Source organism: Aegilops tauschii, chromosome 7 (genome assembly GCF_002575655.3).
Source record: "Aegilops tauschii subsp. strangulata cultivar AL8/78 chromosome 7, Aet v6.0, whole genome shotgun sequence".
Taxonomy (NCBI): domain Eukaryota; kingdom Viridiplantae; phylum Streptophyta; class Magnoliopsida; order Poales; family Poaceae; genus Aegilops; species Aegilops tauschii.
In genome coordinates, this window is record NC_053041.3 from 2,643,000 (window position 1) to 2,668,439 (window position 25,440).

Consider the following 25,440-nt stretch of genomic DNA (forward strand, 5'->3'; position numbering starts at 1 on the left):
CCCTCTTGCTAAAGCATGGTTAAGTGCACACTGATGGTAGATATACGTACGTTAGTTGAGTTGTGAAGCTTAGCTGCCGGACACCCCTTGATGATGATGGGTGCCGTCAATTCATTCTGTCGCAACCTCTGCTTTTGCTCTGTTTTCTCAACTCTACTTTACCTGTAGTAAGCCTCCTCTATGTTGGCTTGGGTCCCGAACGTAGTACTTTCCGTCGAGTTCTGGCTGGCCGATCCTTTGGTCAACAGACGTACGCACAGCAATAACCACCTAGGCAAGCAGCTGGATCGATCTTTGTGTATAGCTAGCTCAGACGCTCGTATCGAGCCTGTTTTGAATTGTATTACTTCACAAATCACCGGTACATAGATTACAGGGGTATAGGGATATATATACTAGCTAATCAACTACTCCCTCCGTTCATTTTTATAAGTCATTTTAGACAAGTGAAATTGAGTTGTTTTGTACATTGTCTGAAACATCTACAAAGCCTTATAAAAGTGAACGGAGGGAGTAGTACTAGTCCTATTCGATAATTACTTGGAGACCTACACGGACACATACAAGTACACTAGTACTGAACCGGACAGTATACAGGTGCACTTCGTGTTTAACTCCAACACCCTACTCCTCTGTTTTCTCAACTCTACATATTTGGCCGTAGCATGAGGTTAGGTTGATTCGACCAATAATGGACGCTAATGACGGCTGCCTTCCATCATCTCTGCTTTACCTGTAGTTAGCCTCCTCTGCTTTGCTCTATTTTCTCAAGTCTGGATATTTGCAGGTCCCGTCCTTTGCCTTTTCTCTGTTTTATGAGCTCTGAATATTTGGTTGTAGCTTCAGGCCAGACAGACAATCTTCCTCCTTCCGATCACGCTAATGCCGCCTGCTATCTATCGTCTCTTTCTTTTTAATAACAAGGATAATAAACACTAATGGCCAGACACATAATCTATCCTCTCAACTGCGACGCGGCGGCTAGAGTATGCAGGACTTATGGCTGTCTGTGCGTTCTGAAGACGTCGGTTACAACTGAAAATCCTATTCAGCTCCTGAGCTCAAATGCTTTCGGATGAATAGTAAAATAGTAAAAATATACCAAAAATTCTGTGTTTTTTTTGTGGTAGACTTTGGCAAGTGTTATGTATGCTTGCAAAAGTTCGGTACAAAATGACATTTATGGAAGGCATGACAAAAAGAGACAAAATCAACACTCCAAAATGTTTTCGAAACTAGCATTTTTGGAACATCGATTTTGTTTATTTTGCCGCGACTTCCATGAATGTCATTTCGTGCTGAAATTTTGAATACATACAAAACATTTGGAAAAAATTTACCAAAAAATTCCAGAATTTTTTGAATTTGTTTACTATTTTTATTATTTTACTGTTCATAAGGGAGCATTTGGGCTCGGGAGCAGATACTCCATGTCCGGTTACAGCACTTTTTAGTGTTGCAGGGAAATACACATATTGAGCACTGGTCCCGTTGCTCCTGCTCCTGTGTCCACTCATGCTCCTGCTTCTAGTCCTTTTTGTACTCATGCTCCTCCTAATTGGGATTTTATGCTATAGCGGACTATCCCAACGGCATTTACCGATTATCGACTCCCCAACTTTGCATAAAAAACAATCATACATAACCTTCTCAATGACACCTATCTCTGATGCTTGCAGAAGATCACACTTGCACGCATTAATAGCTTATATCCCTTCATCATTAATAAAAATGTCAGTGTCATGCATTTTTTTGACTTTTTTGTGTCTTGTAGAAATCGTTATTAGGAAGGTATACCCAACTTTGATGTAACCCAATTTGCTCTTATTTGCTTCTACGTTATTTGTTTTGCATTGATCACTAGTAGAAAAAGGGCCTTTAGTCCCAGTTCATAAGGACCTTTAGTCCCGGTTCTGGAACCGGGACTAAAGAGTCGTTACTAAAGCCTCCCCTTTAGTCCCGGTTCTTACACGAACCGGGACTAAAGGCCCTCCACGTGGACGCTGCCTGGAGGTCCACCTTTAGTCCCGGTTGGTAACACGAACCAGTACTAAAGAAATTTTATGATTTTTTTCTGAAAAAAAAATTGAAATTTTTTTGAATTTTTTTTATTTTCAAATTTCTGAATTATTTTAACCTCTAATCTCTAATTACCCCTCATCATTCCAAATCATTTAACTTCCCGGACGGTCACCCATCCTCTCACTACTCCAGCCTGAACATGCTTAACTTCCAAGTTCTATTCTCCCTCGTTTCCAAGTCTGCACTTGTTGTTTTCCTGACAATAGTAAGATGTCAATCCTATTAACCCTCAGGAATTTAGCATGAGCATGAAGTCACACATTTCACTGTTTGACTTTGAAAATATTGCTCTAAAAAACAATAATTATTTAGTAACACTAATATTTATTGAATAAGTAGTTTGACCATAGTTTGACCACAGTTTGACCAGATTTGACCAAAATTCAAAAAAACTGAAATAATTATTTCTTAACACTAATATTTCTTGAATAATTAGTTTGAGCATTGTTTGACCACAATTTGACCACAGTTTGACCACAATTTGACCAGATTTGACCAAAATTCAAAACAACTGAAATAATTATTTAGTAACACTAATATTCTTGAATAATTATTTAGTAACACTAATACATCTTGAATAAGTAGTTTGACCAGATTTAACAAAAATTCAAAAAAAAACTGAAATTTGAGCATAACTTTTTTTCCTTCTAGAATTTGAGGATTCTAAAAATTTGCAAACAGGCCATAGGCCATCAAAATCGGATGCGGATTTTCGTGCTGAACATTTTGATATATTATACGTTTTTTTCTGACATCGTATGCAAAAGTTATAGCCGTTTTACATTTTCCCTACACTTTTTGCAAAACCAAGTTAGACGCCTCTAATCGGTTTATGCAAAATTTATTTTACGTGGCTTCTAAGGTTTTGACTTAAACCGCAGCGACCAACGTTTTATCATCAAGTATGATTATTCAAGTTGCTAGATTAACATCTCGGGGTGTATGAAACACGGGATAATTAAATCTCGAGCCCCATACTAAACTTCGTCATACGCATGACCCCCGTGCAGATCATATCTGCAATGCCCTTTCATCTGCGAATTTCATCTTTCTTTTGACTACGACAGAACCCAAAGAACTGATAGCACTTCCATGATCAATCAGGATCACGGATTGCCAGAACTTTGTCAAATTCCACCATGCTGTCTCGAGATTGAGCAAACGCAAATTCTAGGGAAGCAACAAGAACCTCGGGTAACAGATTTCATCTGTCACCCGCATAAATAATTTTCAGCAATAGATCTCATCTACTACCTAATTATATTATGCAATACCCATACATCTCCATGTATTCTAGATCGAAACCTGCATCTACGCATAGCACGGCTCTTGATGCCACTGAAGGGGAACGCGACAGAAAACAAAAATTTTCCGACCTACGCACCAGCCCAGGACCACTATGGAGACTGCATACATGGTTTGATCTTTTTCGTTACCGACTCGTAGCGCAGCGGGAAGTAGAGTCGATGACGATCGGCGGTGCAGATCCCCGCAGCTAGGATTTACAACCTCCCAACCGCGAGGATGTATACCCTCATCTGCTCCTCAGACAGCCCTCCGGGAGGCGGTCGAACAGCCCCCCGGACGGTGTCGCGGACAGCCCTTCGGGAGGACCTTCGAAACTCGAACGGTCACTCGGACAGCCCTTCGGGAGGACCTTCGAAACTCGGACGGTCACACGGACAGCCCTTCGGGAGGCACTAACGAACTAAGACCGAAACTACGATCTCTCTACAGAGTTGCACACATACGGTGTCATCTATCCGGCAGGGCTTCGTCGTCCAGAACTAGTTCCTGCCGGAACCCAGACAGCCTTACGGCTCTACGAAACTCTTTTCGTGGGAGGGAGAGAAGAAGCCAGATAATGCATGGCATGTGTATGAGAGCAGGGGATGAGTGTGGAGGGCTGCCCCTCCACCTCTATTTATAGGAAATCCCAAGGGGGTAGGGTAGTTTCACAAAAAACCCAAAATGCACATGAATGAAGTCCTTCCACAAGGACCTAGGAGTGAAACCAAGGAACAAGAGGGTCCCCAAGGGGGGATACCCCATGTGGCCGGCCACACCCCCATGAGGGGCCCAAAAAATGGCTCCTATCCATCCATGTCATCCCCAAGATCTTTTGGAGTAAAGCCCCAAAAGGTGGCTTTCCATAAAGTAACCATAAAGCTGATTTTCACTATTCACGACGACATTTTTCAGCGTCTGATCGAACTGAAAATATTTATGTGGGCTAAAAACATTTCCAGTACCCACTAAAATGATTTTCAACGCGTTCCGAAACAATTCCGGTTTTAGTGATTTTCATCTGCGAAACGCATCTGAAGTGGCTCCGGCAGCTCCGGAACATTTCCGGTTTTTATCTCAGAAAATTCCAAAAAGCTTCCAGAATGATTCTGGCATCCTCCAAGAATTATCAGGCATGTGCCGAAACCAATTTGACTTAATGGTGTATCCCGAAACAACTTTTCAGTATCATCGAAACTTATCCGATGACCTCTCTCTGCGGTACGATTCCGCTGTCCGAAACTTTTCGGTGTCCGAAACTTTTTCGGTGATTTCTCTCAGACTCCCTGTCTAGTATTCAGCAGATAGATGACCCTTAAGCGTGTGACCCTATAGGTTCGTTGAAGTATAGACATGACCCGGAACCCCTTCCGATCAATGATCAACATCGGAGCCGTGGACACCCATATTGACCCCTATACCCACACGAATAAATATTCGAGTGAACCTCCAGTTGCCGTGTGCTATTCCTGTTGCTTCGCGATATGTTACAAATACCCGACGTGAGACATGTTGGCATTCCCGTGGATCAACAAGTTGTCCACTATGCTAGTTACCTCGTTACCGGTATTGTTCTCTTTTCTCGTTATCGTGTTCCGGCATTCCCGTGATCAAGTCACAAAGTGTCTGTCCAGACGATGATGGATACCGTAACACCGAGAGGGCCCAGAGATATCTCTCCATCATCGGAGGAGCAAATCCCAATCTTGAGCTATCAAGTTACTTGACACACTTTTCCATGAACCCGTAAGCCGCCGTAATAGCCACCCATTTACGGATGACGTTTAACAAACCCCAAAGTTCATGAAGCAAGCATGAAGAAACTCGATACTCTCATGGTCTAAGGAATCATGCAAACGTTAACCTTCTCTGTGTTATGTACCAATAAACTTGTGACGAATGAATCTCATAGCATAACATCAATCCGGGTCGATTCAACACAAATGTTCTCTTAACATTGTGCCCTCAAAGTTGCTGGCATAGACATGCCCATGACCAGGAAAACAGAATCATCATGCAACACTTGAGCTAGTCTTAGAGGCCAGACTAGGAATACTTCTTACCGTTTATTATTCCACACGTGCATTTGAGTCTTCCTCCGAGCCTCGTGGATATTGCAGACTCGAGAATCATTGCAGTTATAGCATGGAACATAAACATAATTATGAACTCGGAGATAAATAATATCATTTATTATTGCCTCTAGGGCATATCTCCTACAGACTCCCACTTGCACTAGAGTCAATAATCTAGCTTATGCTAATGCACTTCACACCTGTGGCACACCGGTGTAAATATGCTTCGCTTGTGGTATAGCCTGATGTCCAACGGATCTGACGACTTCAGTTCCGTGTGTATCTTTGCATGTCCTCGCGTTTTCACGTTTTCACAAAATTCATATTTTGTGTGGACTTGGCTTTGTATGTATGTGAATCACAGGTCAAACCTGGACTGAGTTATGGAGCAACTACCTGCAGTAGTGTCCCATTGTCAAAAGCCATCTTGGAACTATACTAAGTTCATGAATGAACTATATGATTCAACATCTTCTTTGTCGCTTCTAAAGCGTCAACATACTTAGCCCTTGTTATAGAATTCGCCACAGTAACTAGTTTGAACAAATTCCAACTAACTGTGCCACCACATTGTGTGTTACACAAAACCCTTAATTTAAATCGAAAATCGCATGGAGAAAAGATGAAGACTCTATCGATGTAACATTTTACAACGAACTCTTCATGATCTCTGCTTGCGAGAAAACCATGTCATCAGTACTTACTCTAGTACTCTGTGACATCTTTCACTGTTGTCCCATGATCAGTAATTTGATCACTTTGGTATCCATACTCGCAACACCTTGGGAGTATCGGACATATCTGGTTGTTTTACATACCATGGAATACATGATTAATCCAAACACAAAAGTGTGTGGAATCTGCATCATGTATTTTACTCATCAGTGTTTTGGGACACCGAGTCTTGCAAAAACTCTTTCCATGTGACTTTGGCAAGAATCACTCCTTGGCGTTTTAAATGCTAAAAGGTTTTAGCATCTTGTCAATATGTATTCATTGCTTAGCCCCATTAGGTAAATCTATCTCCATAGATCATCATGCCTAATATTGAGGCTATTTAGCCTAAGCACTTCATCGAAAAACTATTTTCAAATGAAGTCCTAATTTGTGTCAAGAAATTTATTTCCAATTACCAATGTGCCAAGCACATAAGGTTTTTAGAAATATTATTACGCTCCCACTTACTTTCTTGAATTACAAGCATCTTCGTTACCCATTGATGAAGTCAAAACCCCTTTGACCATTTCATCAAAACACGAAGATTCCAACTCCATTTTGCTCTCTTCTGTCCATTGCTGGAACTCTGAAGTTTGCATACCTACTAGCATCCTCTGGATCGACAAATTACTTTGGACTGTATCATATACAAGTCCTAGCTTTCATTTCCATCAGATGGAAATCCTTTTATCATCCATGTTTCATATCTCATGATTGAAATATGTATTAATTGCTAGTTCAACCCGAACCGACTTTAAGCATCGCTACGATGAAAACAACCTCATCGTATTATTTCAACAAGTCGAGCTTTATGGATAATTTTTTTTATCCGTATCAGTTTTAAGTTCCATAAATATTCGTTAGACTCTAAGTCTTCCGAAAGGTGTATCAAGGTTTTAATCTTGAATCACTTATATGGAAACTAACTCGGGTTGTATTGGCATTTAGCCAATTCCGGAGTCAGGGCCCATCAATGCTTCCTTGTGTATCGTAGGTATAATGTTGTCTAACAACAATATCTCGTTTGCGCACCTGAGAGGTTTGCACGAGCCTTGCCTACGTGGTTCAGCTGCAAGTTCGACCGAAGTTCATACATTTTATTGTAGAGACTTATGTATCAGTCGCAGTAGGAAACTCTGGAATTTCTTCCAAGGTCTCTTTCCTTTGATCTGATGAAGATACTGTTTATCTCGTCGAGTTGCACTATTCTCCCACTCACCTTTTAGAAAGAACCATTCTCTTTAAAAGCACACCGTTTCGCGGCAAAACTATTTGCCTCGGTATAGTGAGGGAGGAATACCCAACATTTTGGTATAACCTACAAAGTAGCACTTGTCTGATTTGGAATAGGTTTGTAACCTTTTACACAAGCCCCATATTCCAAATGTTAAGAAAAGATATAACATGGTTGGGCGTACCATACCATGGCTTCATTTCAACAGACCCGATGTAGCTCTTTTCAGTGTAAAAGCCGCAGTCTCTAAAGCATCACTTTAAAAGGGATAATGGCAAATTTATTTATGTCATCTTTGACAATACCATGTCATTGTAGGGGAACGCGACAGAAAACGAAAATCTTCGGTATAGCGAGCACGCCCAGGACCACTATGGAGACTGCATACAAGGTTTGATCTGATCCGTACCGACTCGAAGCGCAGCGGAAGAAGAGTCAGTGTACATCGTCGGTGCAGATCCCCGCAGCTAGGATTTACAACCTCCCAACCGCGAGGATGTACTCCCTCTCCGGACAGCCCTTCGGGAGGCGGTCGGACAGTCCCCCGGACAATGTCGCGGACAGCCCTTCGGGAGGACCCTCGAAACTCGGACGGAGACTCGGACAGCCCTTCGGGAGGACACTCGAACAGCCCCTCGGGCAAAAGATCGAAACTACAATCTCTCTACGGGGTTGCACACATACGGTGTCAGCTATCCGGCAGGGCTTCGCTGTCCAGAACTAGTTCCTGCCGGAACCCAGACGGCCTTACGGCTCTACGAAACTCTTTTCGTGGGAGGGAGAGAAGAAGCCAGATAATGCATGGCATGTGTATGAGAGCAAGGGATGAGCTTTGGGCTGCCCACTCCTCCTCTATTTATAGGAAAGCCAAGGGGTAGGGATGGCTCACAAAAACCCAAAATGCCCATGCAAATGTCACACATGAAAGGCATAATGGGGAGTGAAGTGGAGCTCCATGGAGCCCCACACATGTGGCCGGCCAACCCCCTTGGGGGACCCCCATGAGGAGCATGCTTGGCCCACAAGCCCTTCTAGAAGCCTTTTGGAGATATCCCAAAAGGTGACTCACCATAAAATATCTCAAAAAACACTTTCACTATTCACGACGACATTTTTCAGCGTCTGTTCGAACTGAAAATATTTATGTGGGCTTAGAACATTTCCAGTACCCACCAAAATTATTTTCAACGCGTTCCGAAACAATTCCGGTTTAGTGATTTTCATCTGCGAAAAGCATCTGAAGTGGCTCCGGCAGCTCCAGAACATTTTCGGTTTTTATCTTAGAAAATTTCAAAAAGCTTCCAGAATGATTCTGGCATCCTCCAAGAATTATCAGGCATGTGCCGAAACCAATTTGACTTAATAGTGTATCCCGAAACAACTTTTCGGTATCATCGAAACTTATCCGATGACCTCTCTCTGCGGTACGATTCCGCTGTCCGAAACTTTTCGGTGTCCGAAACTTTTTCGGTGATTTTCTCTCAGACTCCCTGTCTAGTATTCAGCAGATAGATGACCCTTAAGCGTGTGACCCTATAGGTTCGGTGAAGTATAGACATGACCTGGAACCTCTTCCGATCAATGATCAACATCGGAGCCGTGGACACCCATATTGACCCCTATACCCACACGAATGAATATTCGAGTGAACCTCCAGTTGCAGTGAGCTATTCCTGTTGCTTCGCGATATGTCACAAACACCCGAGGTGAGATTTATTGCATGCCCATGGACGAACAATTTGTCCACCATGCTAGTTACCTCGTTACCGATTTTGTTCTCTTTTCTCGTTTCCGTGTGCCGGCATCCCAGTGATCAAATCACAATGTGTCTGGCCAGACGATTATGGATACCATTACACCGAGAGGGCCCGAGTATATCTCTCCATCGTCGGAGGAGCAAATCCCAATCTTGAGCTATCTTGTTACTTCCTATACTTTTCCGTGAACCCGAAAGCTGCCGTAATAGCCACCCAGTTACGGATGACGTTTAACAAAACCCAAAGTTCACGAAGCAAGCACGAAGGAACTTGATACTCTCATGGTCTAAGGAATTATGCAAACATTAACTATCTCAATGATATTAACCATAAACTTGTGACGAAGGTATCTCATAGCATAACATCAATCCGGGTTGATTCAACACAAGCGTTCTACCAAACTTGTGCCCTCAAAATTGCCGGCATAGTCATGCCCATGATCAGGAAACAGGATCATCATGCAATACTTGAGCTAGTCTTAGAGGCAAGACTAGGAATATATTTTACCGTTTATTATACCACACGTGCATATGAGTTCCCTCCGAGCCTCGTGGATATTGTAGACTCGAGAATCATTGCAGTTATAGCATGGATCATAAACATTCATTACAAACTTGGAGATACAAAATAACTGTTATTACTGCCTCTAGGGCATATCTCCTACAGTCATAAATGGTTTGATTACATCTCCACGGACTTTCCACTTGCAGTGGTGTTCCGGGAGGTGCAAGTTTATGAAACCCCTTTCACAACTCATCAGACATTCGCTAAACATGTAACTCAAATATTCCTTTGTGCAATCAAATTGCAGAAACATAATTTTCTTGTTACAATAACTTCTACTTCATTTTTGAGAACCTTTCGAATGATTTCAAAAGATCCAGACTTACGTCTCATCAAGTAAATATCCATATATCTACTTGAGTCATTTCTGAAGATAAATAAATCCACCACTAACAACACTTATCGGACTACACACATCAAATGTATGATCACTAATAAGTTTGTTGTTCGTTCCTTATGGCCTGTGAACGGTATTTTAGTCACTTCACTTTTTGGAGGAAAGTTGCAAGTGCCAAATGATTCAAAATCAAAAAGACTTCAAAATCCATCATAATGGAATTTTCCATGCGGGTTTCTCCAATGTGACCAAATGTAGTGCCACACTTGTGTGGTATTCTTTTAGTCTTGCGACATTTAGCGTCGGTGTTATGGATGTATCATATTACCCTCAATATTCATAACATACGTCCCATCGATGATGGAAGTATGGCCCTTATGTTATTCATAATACTTAACAACAATTGTTGTTTTTATGAACAACTCTTTTGCAACAAACATTGTGCAATGGGCTAGAGTGTATGAAACTCTAAAATGAATTATGAAAGTAAACCCAGAGGTATTGTATTATTATCAATATTCATAACATACATCTTATTCATAATGAAAGTATGGCCCTTGTGTTATTCATAACATCGAACATAAAAGGTTCTCTTATGAACAACCTTCTTGCAAGATACCTTATGCAATGGGCTAGAGTTTGTAAAACTCTAAATGAATTATGAAAATAAATACAGACGGCAATACACCGATGGAAGGTATAGTAACATTTACTATGTTCCCTGTGTATACCTTAACCTCATTTCTAGCTAGTCTTTCAGGCCATAGTAGTTCTTACATCGAGTTGCAACAGAATGCAATCGAGCGGGCATTTTTGTGATGAACTCACAATACCCAAGAATTAGTGATTAACATGTTTAACCATAATTCGCAAGAACTATATCTTTGACCAGCCTTCTATACATCAAAAACTTGTATGACATTCATACATGAGCTGGATATTCCAGTCTTCTTTCCTTTTGCCTTTATACTTCTAGCAGTTTAACTTTTAGTATTTCTCTTACTCTCAGAAGAAGCACCCAACTTAAGAGTGGCATTAGCCCCGGACTTCCTAGGCGTGTAAGTCATACTAACACCCTTTGGACACTTCCTTTATCTTTAAGTTGTTGTTTTATTCACCTTTCATTATATGACAGGCGTTCTTCTGGATCCCTTTCCCAACAGTCAAATGCATAGTAAACACTTTTACTAATACTTGCAAACAAACATTGCTTTGTTTGTATCTGAAAATAATTTCCAGTTCCATGAATATCATATAACTATCCCAACTTTCGAAGTTTGGGTTTCATGGAAGCAAACATATTCCACTTGACCGTAACAGAATTCTAACTTTTGGATCAAAGGACGAGAGTCACATGATCCATAGCATTAGCGGGAGGATACGGAAAGCATGCGATAGGACAAAGTCCTTCTCGGCACTTTTGAGGACAATCCTCATATTACGGTACCAATAGTAAAGTTTTAACTAGATATTTAACAGCTGTTCAATTTTAACAGGGAAGGTGGAAACGCGAGCCATTATTCTACAACTATTTTGCATATAACAATTAGACAATGTTCATAATTAATTGCACTAAGAATTAAACATGTTAATTCAACAGTGCGCTCCCACTCAAATCAATATCTCTCAAAATTGATTGTGAGTGATACAAAACCCACATTTCAATTGTTCGCCATTGGTGTAACACCACTGATGACGAAAAATCTCAACCGGTAGGCCAACTTGCCAATCACATCTCTATGTGACTCTTGTTCATCTTTCGATGCGTGTGTTCCGAGCTCATGACGGTCATGCCTGAACGTCAAGACAACCAAGTGATCTCGCTGCGAGGTCTCAAGTCACCCGCCTCACACTTCTCTAATCGTTCGTACCCGTGTGACACGGCGCACCCCGAAAAGATAGGTGCCGTGACGGTGCTACACTTGGGAGAACACTAACTACTTGGTATTTTAAGTGAGAGATCACCCTTATAAAAGCGACTACCGCGCAATCAAGAAGGGTGCATCATAAGGGATAAACATCTCAGGCAATTCATAATAGCATGATATGGTATAGCCCTTTCTGACGGAGAAGTCTTTCATTTCTTCGTCTTCGGCATTCGCGTCGGTGTTCACCTTCGCGAAGATTGCCACCACCTTGTCGATGCACCAGATAATATTGCTATCTCTATAGCTAACAAAATAATGCATTACAACAAGGTTGACACGCAGGTCATTAAAGTGCAATCATATGGCTCCAACCATCATGCCGAATCATGACACGCAGGTCATGTTAATCAAATTACATCATATAGTCATCTCATACATAATCGAATTAGTATGAGCATTGCTATACCACATCATATGCACATCCTGCAAAACCAAGTTAGACGCCTCTAATCGGTTTATGCAAAATTTATTTTACGTGGCTTCTAAGGTTTTGACTTAAACCGCAGCGACCAACGTTTTATCATCAAGTATGATTATTCAAGTTGCTAGATTAACATCTCGGGGTGTATGAAACACGGGATAATTAAATCTCGAGCCCCATACTAAACTTCGTCATACGCATGACCCCCGTGCAGATCATATCTGCAATGCCCTTTCATCTGCGAATTTCATCTTTCTTTTGACTACGACAGAACCCAAAGAACTGATAGCACTTCCATGATCAATCAGGATCACGGATTGCCAGAACTTTGTCAAATTCCACCATGCTGTCTCGAGATTGAGCAAACGCAAATTCTAGGGAAGCAACAAGAACCTCGGGTAACAGATTTCATCTGTCACCCGCATAAATAATTTTCAGCAATAGATCTCATCTACTACCTAATTATATTATGCAATACCCATACATCTCCATGTATTCTAGATCGAAACCTGCATCTACGCATAGCACGGCTCTTGATGCCACTGAAGGGGAACGCGACAGAAAACAAAAAATTTCCGACCTACGCACCAGCCCAGGACCACTATGGAGACTGCATACATGGTTTGATCTTTTTCGTTACCGACTCGTAGCGCAGCGGGAAGTAGAGTCGATGACGATCGGCGGTGCAGATCCCCGCAGCTAGGATTTACAACCTCCCAACCACGAGGATGTATACCCTCATATGCTCCTCAGACAGCCCTCCGGGAGGCGGTCGAACAGCCCCCCGGACGGTGTCGCGGACAGTCCTTCGGGAGGACCTTCGAAACTCGAACGGTCACTCGGACAGCCCTTCGGGAGGACCTTCGAATCTCGGACGGTCACACGGACAGCCCTTCGGGAGGCACTCACGAACTAAGACCGAAACTACGATCTCTCTACAGAGTTGCACACATACGGTGTCATCTATCCGGCAGGGCTTCGCCGTCCAGAACTAGTTCCTGCCGGAACCCAGACAGCCTTACGGCTGTACGAAACTCTTTTCGTGGGAGGGAGAGAAGAAGCCAGATAATGCATGGCATGTGTATGAGAGCAAGGGATGAGTGTGGAGGGCTGCCCCTCCACCTCTATTTATAGGAAATCCCAAGGGGGTAGGGTAGTTTCACAAAAAACCCAAAATGCACATGAATGAAGTCCTTCCACAAGGACCTAGGAGTGAAACCAAGGAACAAGAGGGTCCCCAAGGGGGGATACCCCATGTGGCCGGCCACACCCCCATGAGGGGCCCAAAAAATGGCTCCTATCCATCCATGTCATCCCCAAGATCTTTTGGAGCAAAGCCCCAAAAGGTGGCTTTCCATAAAGTAACCATAAAGCTGATTTTCACTATTCACGACGACATTTTTCAGCGTCTGATCGAACTGAAAATATTTATGTGGGCTAAGAACATTTCCAGTACCCACTAAAATGATTTTCAACGCGTTCCGAAACAATTCCGGTTTTAGTGATTTTCATCTGCGAAACGCATCTGAAGTGGCTCCGGCAACTCCGGAACATTTCCGGTTTTTATCTCAGAAAATTCCAAAAAGCTTCCAGAATGATTCTGGCATCCTCCAAGAATTATGAGGCATGTGCCGAAACCAATTTGACTTAATGGTGTATCCCGAAACAACTTTTCAGTATCATCGAAACTTATCCGATGACCTCTCTCTGCGGTACGATTCCGCTGTCCGAAACTTTTCGGTGTCCGAAACTTTTTCGGTGATTTTCTCTCAGACTCCCTGTCTAGTATTCAGCAGATAGATGACCCTTAAGCGTGTGACCCTATAGGTTCGTTGAAGTATAGACATGACCCGGAACCCCTTCCGATCAATGATCAACATCGGAGCCGTGGACACCCATATTGACCCCTATACCCACACGAATAAATATTCGAGTGAACCTCCAGTTGTCGTGTGCTATTCCTGTTGCTTCGCGATATGTTACAAATACCCGAGGTGAGACATGTTGGCATTCCCGTGGATCAACAACTTGTCCACTATGCTAGTTACCTCGTTACCGGTATTGTTCTCTTTTCTCGTTATCGTGTTCCGGCATCCCCGTGATCAAATCACAAAGTGTCTGGCCAGACGATGATGGATACCGTAACATCAAGAGGGCCCAGAGATATCTCTCTATCATCGGAGGAGCAAATCCCAATCTTGAGCTATCAAGTTACTTGACACACTTTTCCATGAACCCGTAAGCCGCCGTAATAGCCACCCATTTACGGATGACGTTTAACAAACCCCAAAGTTCATTAAGCAAGCATGAAGAAACTCGATACTCTCATGGTCTAAGGAATCATGCAAACGTTAACCATCTCTGTGTTATGTACCAATAAACTTGTGACGAATGAATCTCATAGCATACATCAATCCGGGTCGATTCAACACAAATGTTCTCTTAACATTGTGCCCTCAAAGTTGTTGGCATAGACATGCCCATGACCAGGAAAACAGAATCATCATGCAACACTTGAGCTAGTCTTAGAGGCCAGACTAGGAATACTTCTTACCGTTTATTATTCCACACGTGCATTTGAGTCTTCCTCCGAGCCTCGTGGATATTGCAGACTCGAGAATCATTGCAGTTATAGCATGGAACATAAACATAATTATGAACTCGGAGATAAATAATATCATTTATTATTGCCTCTAGGGCATATCTCCTACAGCCCTAGCCGCTCGAACCGGGACTAATGCTCACATTAGTCCCGGTTCGTAATGCAATCGGGATTAATGCTCTTTTCTGGCCGAACCAAAGCCCTGTTTTCTACTAGTGGATGTCTTATAGGAAGATCATAAGTGATGCTTCTTTATTTTGTATATCAGCCTTTCAAAAATAGATTCTTGGCATGTTGCTGCATGACGTCATTTCACGCCATGGTCCGGTGGCAGTAATGTCCTGCAAATAAATATTTCTTCCTTCTAAAATTATTGATTGTAAATACCTTCTACCAATAATTTACTATATTTATTTGCTTCTCAAATATTGCATTAATTCGAATAGTAAATGAATCCAATTTATAGTGCTCCAAAACATCAATTTGCTTCTATATAAGTACTGCCAAAAGAGATCGTTGCAACCCACAGAAATTCAGAAGAACAACATAACATAGAGAAGGAAAAAAAAGGACCTCATGGAAATATTCAAGAAGAACAAAAGAGCTCAGTGCTTGTTGGCTCTTGTGCTCGTGGCTACTTTCATTTCGTCCTGTGATGCGTTTGGCCCAGGCACATGCATCTCTGACCTAACTATAACTCAACGTGGTTTGCTATGCGATGCTAATTTTCTATGTATTTGACAATATTGAGTTGTATGGATCTTACTGCATCTGGTCGATGCTGAAGCATAGCTTGCCATGTTGTTGTCTGGGTATTCTTCTAAACAATATTGTTTTTGTGAACATGCAGAAGGAGGGTGGTGCTTCATGCCTTTCGTGAGATGCGATCTGGACTTGTGCAAGCGTAGCTGCAAAGGTCTATTTCCCCATTGCGAACAGATACACGGAGTTTCTTCCCAATGTTGTTGCTCTCCCAAGAAACTTAGTGCATCTATTGATAAGAATAGTCGTCCTTGAGATGAATTTCTAAATAGTAATTTACATGTCACTGATCTTTCATGGATCCAGTTCCGCCCGATTGAATATAATTTATTGCCATTGAAAAAATATCGCTCCCGAAATATTTACGTATCATGTGAAACCATAATGCTTCATTTGGATGTTCATATTCAGACCTCAACATTAATATTGAGACCAATTCCAAATCTTGCTTGGATGTTCATATTGTTGACTGACACTTGGCCCACATGTCATGCTCCGTCCTCCACAGTTTTTCATGATTTTTCGCCCTCTTTTTCTTCCGGTGGAACCATCGGTACCCGCAACTGTACAACCGGCATGAAAAAAGATGGATTGGAAGAAGAGATGAAATGGGCCCTAAAGCGGGAAGCCAGAAAGAAATGGGCTAGCAGAAACGTTGGGCCGTCGGCCCAGTTCAGTCCAGCTAGCCAGGAGACCATCGTCTTCTCCCTTAAATGAAGAAGAAGAAAAAGACACAGACCGTCGGCCTTCAAGCTCCACGCCGCCGGCGACGAATCTCCCTATCCATCCTTTGCCCTTCGCGCCTTCCATCTCGCGCGTGGTTTCAACGAGCGTTGTTTCCTCTCCCAGTGAACAGGGGAGGGGAGGGGAGGCGATAGGAGCACCGACGGGCGGCCGCGGCAGGAGAGGAGGTCCCGCGCGCATCAGCCATCGAGCCATTAAATCCTCGAAACCCCATGCAAGTCCAAGCCTCTTGAACTGTGGTTTGGTTCAGAATGCGAATCCACTTCAGACAAATCTCTGCAATACGAGTATATATTCTTCAGCGTGTAGGCTGTTTTGTTTTGTTACTAGGCGAATCACATTGGGTAATTTCCTTTGACATTCTGGATTACTTCCGTATGAATATTTCCTTTTTTTCAGTAAAAGTGGAAGCTAATTTTCTTCCTCTAATGCGGACATGTTGATTGGGAAGGGATGAACAATGTGGAGACTGGCACTGGATTGTAACTTGGATAAGTACAGTCTTCTGTTTGTGTATGCACCAGCGAAGGTAAGCATCAACATGGAACATGCTTACATGGTTACTATTCGATCCCTAACCTCTTGCTAGTATCATAACACTCTGTAACTCCAATTGTTCTGCAGGCAAGTGTGACAATATTCAGTTTTAACTGTCCTTCACATCGCAAAAGACACTTGAATTTCTGCATCATGGTGGTGTTACCTGGTCTTCTATCTCATGGTAAGTTATCAACAATATGCATCCTTGTATTGTAGATGCATCTACTTTTAATGTCATCAAAAATAAAAGGGAGAGTTTTGAATCGCTTTTTCGCACATTGTCCAGCTTTTGCACATTGTTTGCAGTGGTTACTACGACTCTGCTGAAGGGCTATCTATGCTTAGAATCTCTCAACATTTTCTACATTGGACAGTCCTCTGTTCCACACTTCCACTAGACCATCTCCCAATGGTTACATGTTTCACACAACATGGCGAATACCACATAATCATAATATAAATAGTTATATTCATAACCTATTGATAAGAAAGGGTGTTCAGATATCAAATCCTAGATACCTCAAGAGTAGTCTTGCCAAATAAAATGCCAAAAGAAGCTTTCATTATCTCCAAAATATTGCTGCCACAAGATTCTCTACTTGCGGGCTCCTATATGTTTGCAAGGGTAATTCTAGGCAGGAAATTTGGCTTGAAGCGAAAGCAGGAGGGGGAGGGAAATGAAAGCGGTTGGGCGGTTGGCGCGTGGCCGTCAGTTTTACATCTCCTGAAGATGAAGGTGCAAGTTTGCATCTTCAGGTGTTGTATTTTACATCTCCTGAATTTGAAGATGTAAATTTTTTTTGCATCTACATCATGTGTTGGAGGTGAATTTTTGGGCCTGAGAGATGTATAAGTTAGTTATTTTTGCATCTACATCGTCTGTTGGAGGTGAGTTTTTGGGCCCGAGAGATGTATAAGTTAGTTATTTTTGCATCTACATCATCTGTTGGAGGTGAGTTTTTGGGCTTGAGAGATGTATAAGTTAGTTATTTTTGCATCTACTATTGGAGGCGAGTTTTTAGGCCTTAAGAGGGAGAGGGACATTGGGAATATCAGATTTTTCTACCATCACTTGAAGGAAAACACAGAGAATGAGCCCATAATGCCGAAGAATTTTAGATCTGCACCTCATAAGTCATAACTCTTGTCATTTGACCAGTTAGATTCTCACATTATCATCCCCTAAATCTGTCTTGCTAGTCATATGATTAACAAATGTTTATTCGACAATGCTGCCGAATTGACAAAAATAATGGTGTTTCTTGTTTCTCTGCCCTAACTACATACATGGGGGTCAGGGCTATCTTGGTTCTAACTCTGTGATTGTCAACTTATTGAATGTTGGATTTGTTTCGTTCAAGCCATCTTGTAGGTTACTTAGACCACCATGGGCATGGTTTTCATCATTCAACCTAAATAGAAAAGCAGGCCTAGAAGGAGCAGGCAAGGTAGTAGACTTCCCAACAAGCATCAACATCACATTGGACATACCGGGTCTATCACCAGGATTCTCTTGAACACATAATAGTCCAATGTGTACGCACTTGAGAACCTCATTTTCAGAGCTGTTGTTGTAGTGCAATGATGGATCTACTATCTCAGCTTTTGTCCCCTTGGTCCAGTTCTCCCATACCTGTACACAAGCAATGACTCATCAAAAAAGCTTACTATGTCATCACATATTTGAAGACCTGGAAATCACTGAATATAATACTGACATAAGTTAAAAGATGCTCAGCCATCATTGTTTCAGAGGATACACTATTTCTCCTCCCAGTCACAATTTCTAGAATAATCATTCCAAAGCTGAACACATCTGATTTGGTTGAAACATGTCCAAGAACCGCATATTCTGGCGCCATATACCCACTGTACATTAAAAAATGGTTAAGCATTGCTTCTTTTGTGAACGTGATAGTTACGAACTCATGATATATATGATTAACCAAATCCATGAGAGACTTACTAGGTTCCAGCTACTCTTCTTGTGATATGCTTTGTATGATCACCGTCAAAAATACTTGCCAAACCAAAGTCAGAGATCTTTGGATTCATATCCATTTCTAGTAATATATTGCTCGGCTTCAGATCTCTATGTATAACTTTTATACGGGACTCGTCATGTAGATACACCAAGCCTCGAGCAATACCACAAATGATCTTGTATCGTGTATCCCAAGCTAATTTTCCACGCTTTTCGTCATCTAAATAGGCATTATAAGCCAAATAAATCAGGGGACACATAACGTACATGAAAACATGCACACTTGAATAACTTTAAAGTGGCAAAAATGCATGTGAAAGAGAAAACTAGACACATATATTAATTACTCTAATTAAGGTAACAAGTTCCCTTTTTATTCATTAATTATAACAGAATCATGGGTTTGGCGAGTTCCTGCTCGCGTTAAATAAATAAAATCAGTCATCGAGACTCCAAATTATATATTTGTTCAACCGATGTGCATGCAAGTATTTTTTTAATTGACCTAGACCTATGTTTGTATTATCTTATTACCCCCATTGAATTTTTCTTTTAGTTCTAATTTATAGTAGCTTCATGAAAAGCTTGATTTTTTTTCTCAATGCTTTTCATTCTGTAAAGAACAATGTAGTGATGAAGTCAGTACAACTAGTATTTGTCAATCCAAACTTAAGAAATTAAGTAGAAACTCCAGTACCGAAAATAAAGGCATCAAGACTTTTCTTTGGAATATATTCATACACAAGTAACTTGTCCTCTTCATTGAGGCAGGCGCCTATTAAATTCACTAGATTCCGGTGCTGAAGCTTGGCGACTAATAATAGCTCATTTTTTAGTTCACGAAGGCCTTGTTTTGATCCTTCCGATAATCGTTTTACTGCTATTTCCTGTCCATCTGGCATCATACCCTGAAAAGCAACAAGTTAAATTAAATATAACATCATAAAATCCAACTATGATTGTAATCTAGCTTGACATGTACCTATTTTTTATGCTAGTATAAGAAGCGTAAGGTAAAACTAACTTTAAAATAAGATTGAGAGTTCACAAAGTCAGAACCCAGTTAGTAGATACATTTTCAGTGACCGAGATAAAGAAGTAAGACCATACCACCTGAGGGCAGAGAGCACATGAGAGCAAAATGGGATTAGAAAAATAGCTTTAATCTAAGGTAGCTAATCTGCACTGTCCTGCTAATGGATGGTTCTCAATTGTTCATGACAGAAAATAGGAGTCAGCAGGAAGCTACAACTAGTAATACTGGGTTTGTTGCTGAATTACCTTGTAGACTTTCCCAAATCCTCCTTCCCCTAGTTTGTTTTCTTCAGAGAAATTACTTGTTGCTATTCTTATTACTGATGGGTCCAATAGCACTGATTTAATATCTTCAATATCCTCTGAACAAGTTGTATCTGCATATAAAATACAAAGAACTGACCATTGGTCTTTTTTTCCGCAGAGAGCCAGTAAAACATCAGCTACAAAAGGCACAGTACCAAGGGAGCAATCTGCAATGGATTCTTTACGAAAGGGAGGGTGAAATAGGGCTGCATAATTCAATTTACTAAAGTTTTCGTGGCCCCAATTTGACAGTACTGTAAAGGTACTTACTTGATTGTGTCTTCTTTAGACTGGATCTCTTCCTCCATATGCAAATTGATATAGCTGAGATTAAAGCAAGTGTTGTCACCACAGGAAGGACAATTGGCAGGATTGCATGGCTACTGCCATTTCTGCTTAGGTTGCTGCTGTTTGCATTTGAACGATTGCCATTTTCCTTGGCATTAGTACCATTTCCTTTGTCTGTCCACATTTAGAAACTATTAGACCTTCTTTTCTTAACGGTCACCGAGGGGGTGGGGAGGGGGAGGGAGTTTCCCCACCTAAATATATTAACACTCAAATGGCTATAATGCCCAAAAGATTGATCCATTTTATAAGAGAAACCGGATAAAAAAATCTGAACAAATTGACCCCGTTTATGAGGGAAACTGGGCTCAAAACCGTATAAGTAACAATGGTAAAAGAAGATGAGAAAAAATGGACGCCCAGGACAAGGCACGACTTAGCTAGCAGACTGAAGGACAATTACCATGAGAAGATACAAGTAGATGTGGGGTTGCATCGAGGGGTCACAATACCAAAACTTTGCAAGCAGCACCGCACAGGCATGCGTACCGAACCCGACGATGCAATACATGAGCATCTACAATCAACGAGTGCCGCAACTGAACACGAAACTTGAGTGGGACCTCCGCCACAGGACTTGACGATCAGAAAGTTGGAAAGGCATCTTGAGCCATCATTGAGCAACAATGAATCGAGACAACACCAAGAGCACGAAGCTCGGCGCAACACAATGACAACCATGAGAGGGTCTTGAGCATGCACAACAATAGGGGTGACATGCCAGGAGAGGGCAGGGGCGGATGGATGGCAGTGGAGAACTTGCAAGTGATGCCTTGAGGAAGGTAAACGATGTCTGTGGATTATCCGCCAATGGACTTTTACCCAGAGCACGTCCATGGGGAACATCATGGCCGGAGCAGTACTGTGGAGGCGGGACGGGCGATGAGGAGAGCTCAAGGACCATGCCTCCAAGGATGAATGGACGCCAAACTGGCGCCGTCGTTGTCGACTAGTGTGGGTCAGCAGGGATTTCCCCCGAGCACGTCAAGCCCATGGCGAGGAAACAAGTCGAACCAAACACAGCCCACCGCGGGCTGCGGCAGCCGGATCCAGGGCTGCGAGCGTGGATTGCTGCTGATAGGCCGCCATCCATGTAGAGTTGAAGGGGCAGCGGGCATGGGGCGTGCGAGAGGAGGCTGGCGTCGAGGGGAGAGGACGACGCCAAAAGCAGCCAAAAGCAGCCGGCCTGACCCCCCCGGTGGGATGTAGATGACGAGCAGGGCCGCCGTGGGATATGGAGGGACACCGGCTTAAGCCTGCTTATGATCAACAACATAATCTTTTGGAAATTGTGATGAAGGAAGGAGGGTCATACCATAAGTTGGCGGTGGAGCGGCTTGGCCGCAGCCCAAATACGGGCACTGCCGGCGAGATTGCCTAGAGGGACGTAGTTGCTTGCAATTGGTGAAAGTGCCCCCACTTGCAGCAACCTCACAGGCTGCCAATTCCCATGGAGCTGAGTGTACTCGCCGCAGGCTTGCCCCTCCCCCTCCTCGCACGCGTTGCTTGCGCAGTTGTGATTGTGCTTCTCTCAGAGACGGTCTAGCTGAGCCTGCTCCGCCTAGGAAGATGTTCTCGCTGTATGGCCTACCACAAGGGACTTTCTGGCAGTCTCACTTCCTCTCCTCCGCGCAGCTTTCAGCATAAGCTGCCACCATATTAGAGAGAAAATGCTACACCTACGATCGTAATTACCTTAAACAATAATCAACCCCCCCCCCCCCCCCCCCCCCCCCCTCCCTGGGCCTGTGCGCTCAACTAATGACGAATTCGGCAATCACGTAAGGTACGTAAGAAGCCATACGTAGGTGTAGCATTACTCGACAGCATGCCCACACCAACGCCAATTCTGCGCCGTAACGACAGAAAAACGAGAGAACATTTACACATCCGTGCTAACTAACTGCTAACTGCATGTCTGCAACGAACTAGAGAGAAACTACCTGACCGGTTGAACTGCCCGCAGCCGGTGTAGGGCAGGACACCATACAAGTTACCCCGGGGGTCGTACTCATAGAGGATGAACGTTCCATGGCCTCCATCGCAGGTCACGGAGGCGCACCCGACTCTGATGGAGTTAGCCCACACAGTCTGTGTAGCGAATGCAAGTGGGCGCGATGCATGAGTCATCGCTGCAGTTATATAGTGTTGCATCTCCTGGACCCACAAGGCAACCACATCGCAGGTCATCCCTCGCTGCCCCAAAATAAGCATCAGCGAGCATGGTGACTACGCACTGCAGTAGTAGCAGCCATGCGGCGACAACGGCTATACTCAGTGACTTATTCCTGCTTCTCTATCAAAAAGGGTCTACTTGTTCTTGTTAGAGAAAGCTTCCGACTTGCCATCGTAGCTCACTGATGATGATGGAGACGTGGTAGGTACGTGACCTTGCCCAAGGGTTAATCCTGGTGGTGACCGGAAATGTCGACAGTGCCATAGTGTCTGACGGTGTTTATAGTGTACTCCTAGAAGGTTGCGAGGAAAAGTCATCAGAAGATGGAGAAGTCCACACGTTCTCTTGGAGACAACCCGAACTGTAGCCTAAGCTAAGTCTCCCTCAGTACCAATGTTTTAAATAGCAGGCTATGGAAAATAGCGGCGAGCCTCCAAATCAGCTATAGCGGAGCTATAGCCGGCTAAAGCGGGCTATAGCGGGCTATTTGTGAAGGCGACCATTTAGCGGCACCCTGCTGAAAAGGCTATAGCGGGCTATATATGCTCAGTACCGCCACAGCCAATCAAGCAGTCGAGCCATGGTATGGCCGCACTTCATTGATCTGCTGGTGGAGCTCCGTCCGCCTGGTCTTCCTCAAGATTGATCTCATCGTCACAATCGGTTGCGTATTCAGGACCGGAACTTCTTCATGACCGGATCCACAGCAGGCATAAATCTAAACTCTTCAACCCACTAATCGTCAGACAAGCCGTGCTAATTGTTGTCCCTGGTGGCAGGGTCATCGACAATGGCACCCCCCCCCCCCCCCCCCTGAGAGATTTGTTTTGAGGACCAGATCCCGGGGAGGTTCCGTATGCCCCTCGATATCTCAGGAAGATGCCAGGACATCTATTGCTGCCCGCGACAAACAGGTGGTTCTTGTGGCAATTTTGAAACTAAATGGGACCTTTTTAATAACATAAATTTAGTAAAATTAAGAAGGCTAAAAATGCATATAATTGAGCATGACAAAAAACTATAATAGCCCTAATAGAACATAGCTGAACTAAAATAAATTAATGAAAATAGAAATTTTTGGCATGACCTTTGCTAAAATAACTAAAATCAAATGTCGAGCGTTGACAAAACATGGTCAAATCAAAATTTTGACAAAACATTACTTTATGAAATGTATGCAAAATTCAAACATTTAGTTGGGGAAATTCAAACCCTTACTTGCATGTTATTTTTTTTATTTAAAAACCATAATATAGTATAAAAATATGAAATATGGCATGGGGTGGATTGGTTGGGAATTCTAACCAAACTACCCCGAGCCCACTCTTTCTGGACTGGCCAAGGGCCGTTGAAGCCCAGGCCTCCATAATGTACTGTTGCTCTGTGCGTTGGAAGGCTGTATGGGCTGAGGCCCATGCCGTGATTTCGGCAGGAAGAAAAGGGAGCAACTAGCCGACTAATACTCGCTGCGGGCTCCGGCAAGTGTCATTTTTGGTGGACTGAGAGCGCGTCACTTGACACGCTCTCAGCCAGCGTCATGTGTCTCGTGCTGCGTTTTTTGTGTTTTAGATGATTTTATTTTGGTTTTTTCTGGCTTTTCGGTTTTTGCCCGGTTTTCTCTAGGTTTTTGGACAATTTTTTTTGAATTTTCTTTTCCTGCGTGACAAAACACGTTTTTTTGGCGAGAGGCGCGGATTTACTTCTCGTGTTCTTGTGCAGGCACAGATTAGCTACTGTGCCTCTCGGAAAAGTAAAAATAAAATGCATTTTTTAATCTTTCGTGAGAGATACTGATTTATTTCTCGTGGAGGCATAGATTTGCTTCTCTTAGAAAGGAAAAAAAAGTGTGTTTTTTTGCTTCCGCGAGAGCATAGTTGTGCCTCTTGGAAAGGGAAACAACGTGTTTTATTTTTTTCTTTTGTTTTTGCTTCCACAAGGGGCATAATTTTACTTCACTTGGAGGCACAGATTTGCTTTCAAAAAAGAAAAAAAATTCTACCACAAGAGGCACATATTTACTTCTTCTGGAGGCATAGATTTGATTTCGTGAGAGGCACAGTTGTACCTCTTGAAAAAGGAAAAAACGCGCTTTTTTTCTCCACGGGAAACACAGATTTGCTACACATGGAGGCACAGATTTCCTTTCACAAGAGGCACGGCTGTGCCTCTTCGAAAAAAGGGAAAAGGTGGGAAAAAATATGCTTCCGGTTCGGGTTTTTTTCGTCTGGCTTTTTCGTGAAAAAAATATCATCGGAACCTATCAACACGGGATCTAGTTTCGAAGATCTCGACTCAAAGAATCCAATGGTGAAAACGGTTCCGGATTTAGACAGACGGTTAAAGGGATAAAAGGTACTGTATAAACGAATGTACGAAAAAAAGGGAACTCCCAGGCTGCGACAATTAGCGCACATGCAGTGCGCGTTGCAACCTGGGGAGGTGGGAGTGACATTTGCAAAGAATACTCCTTGTGATTTCGAAAAAAAATTATAAATGAAAAAAAAGTGGTCTGCAGCATTAGTTTTGGCTGTTTTCTATTCG

General features: G+C 42.7%; 1 protein-coding gene across 1 annotated transcript; it reads right to left on the reverse strand.

Moving 5' to 3' along the window:
• Nucleotides 1-18,350: 18,350 nt before the first annotated feature.
• LOC109748137 (cysteine-rich receptor-like protein kinase 44) lies at nucleotides 18,351-22,853 on the reverse strand. Its single transcript, XM_073503292.1, has 7 exons — nucleotides 22,667-22,853; nucleotides 20,646-20,837; nucleotides 20,316-20,446; nucleotides 19,732-19,942; nucleotides 19,017-19,254; nucleotides 18,742-18,919; nucleotides 18,351-18,683 (listed from the first exon to the last, which is right to left on the reverse strand). Exons 1-7 carry the CDS (start codon nucleotides 22,851-22,853, stop codon nucleotides 18,351-18,353), a joined length of 1,470 nt encoding a protein of 489 aa, XP_073359393.1.
• Between the last annotated feature and the right edge of the window lie 2,587 nt (nucleotides 22,854-25,440).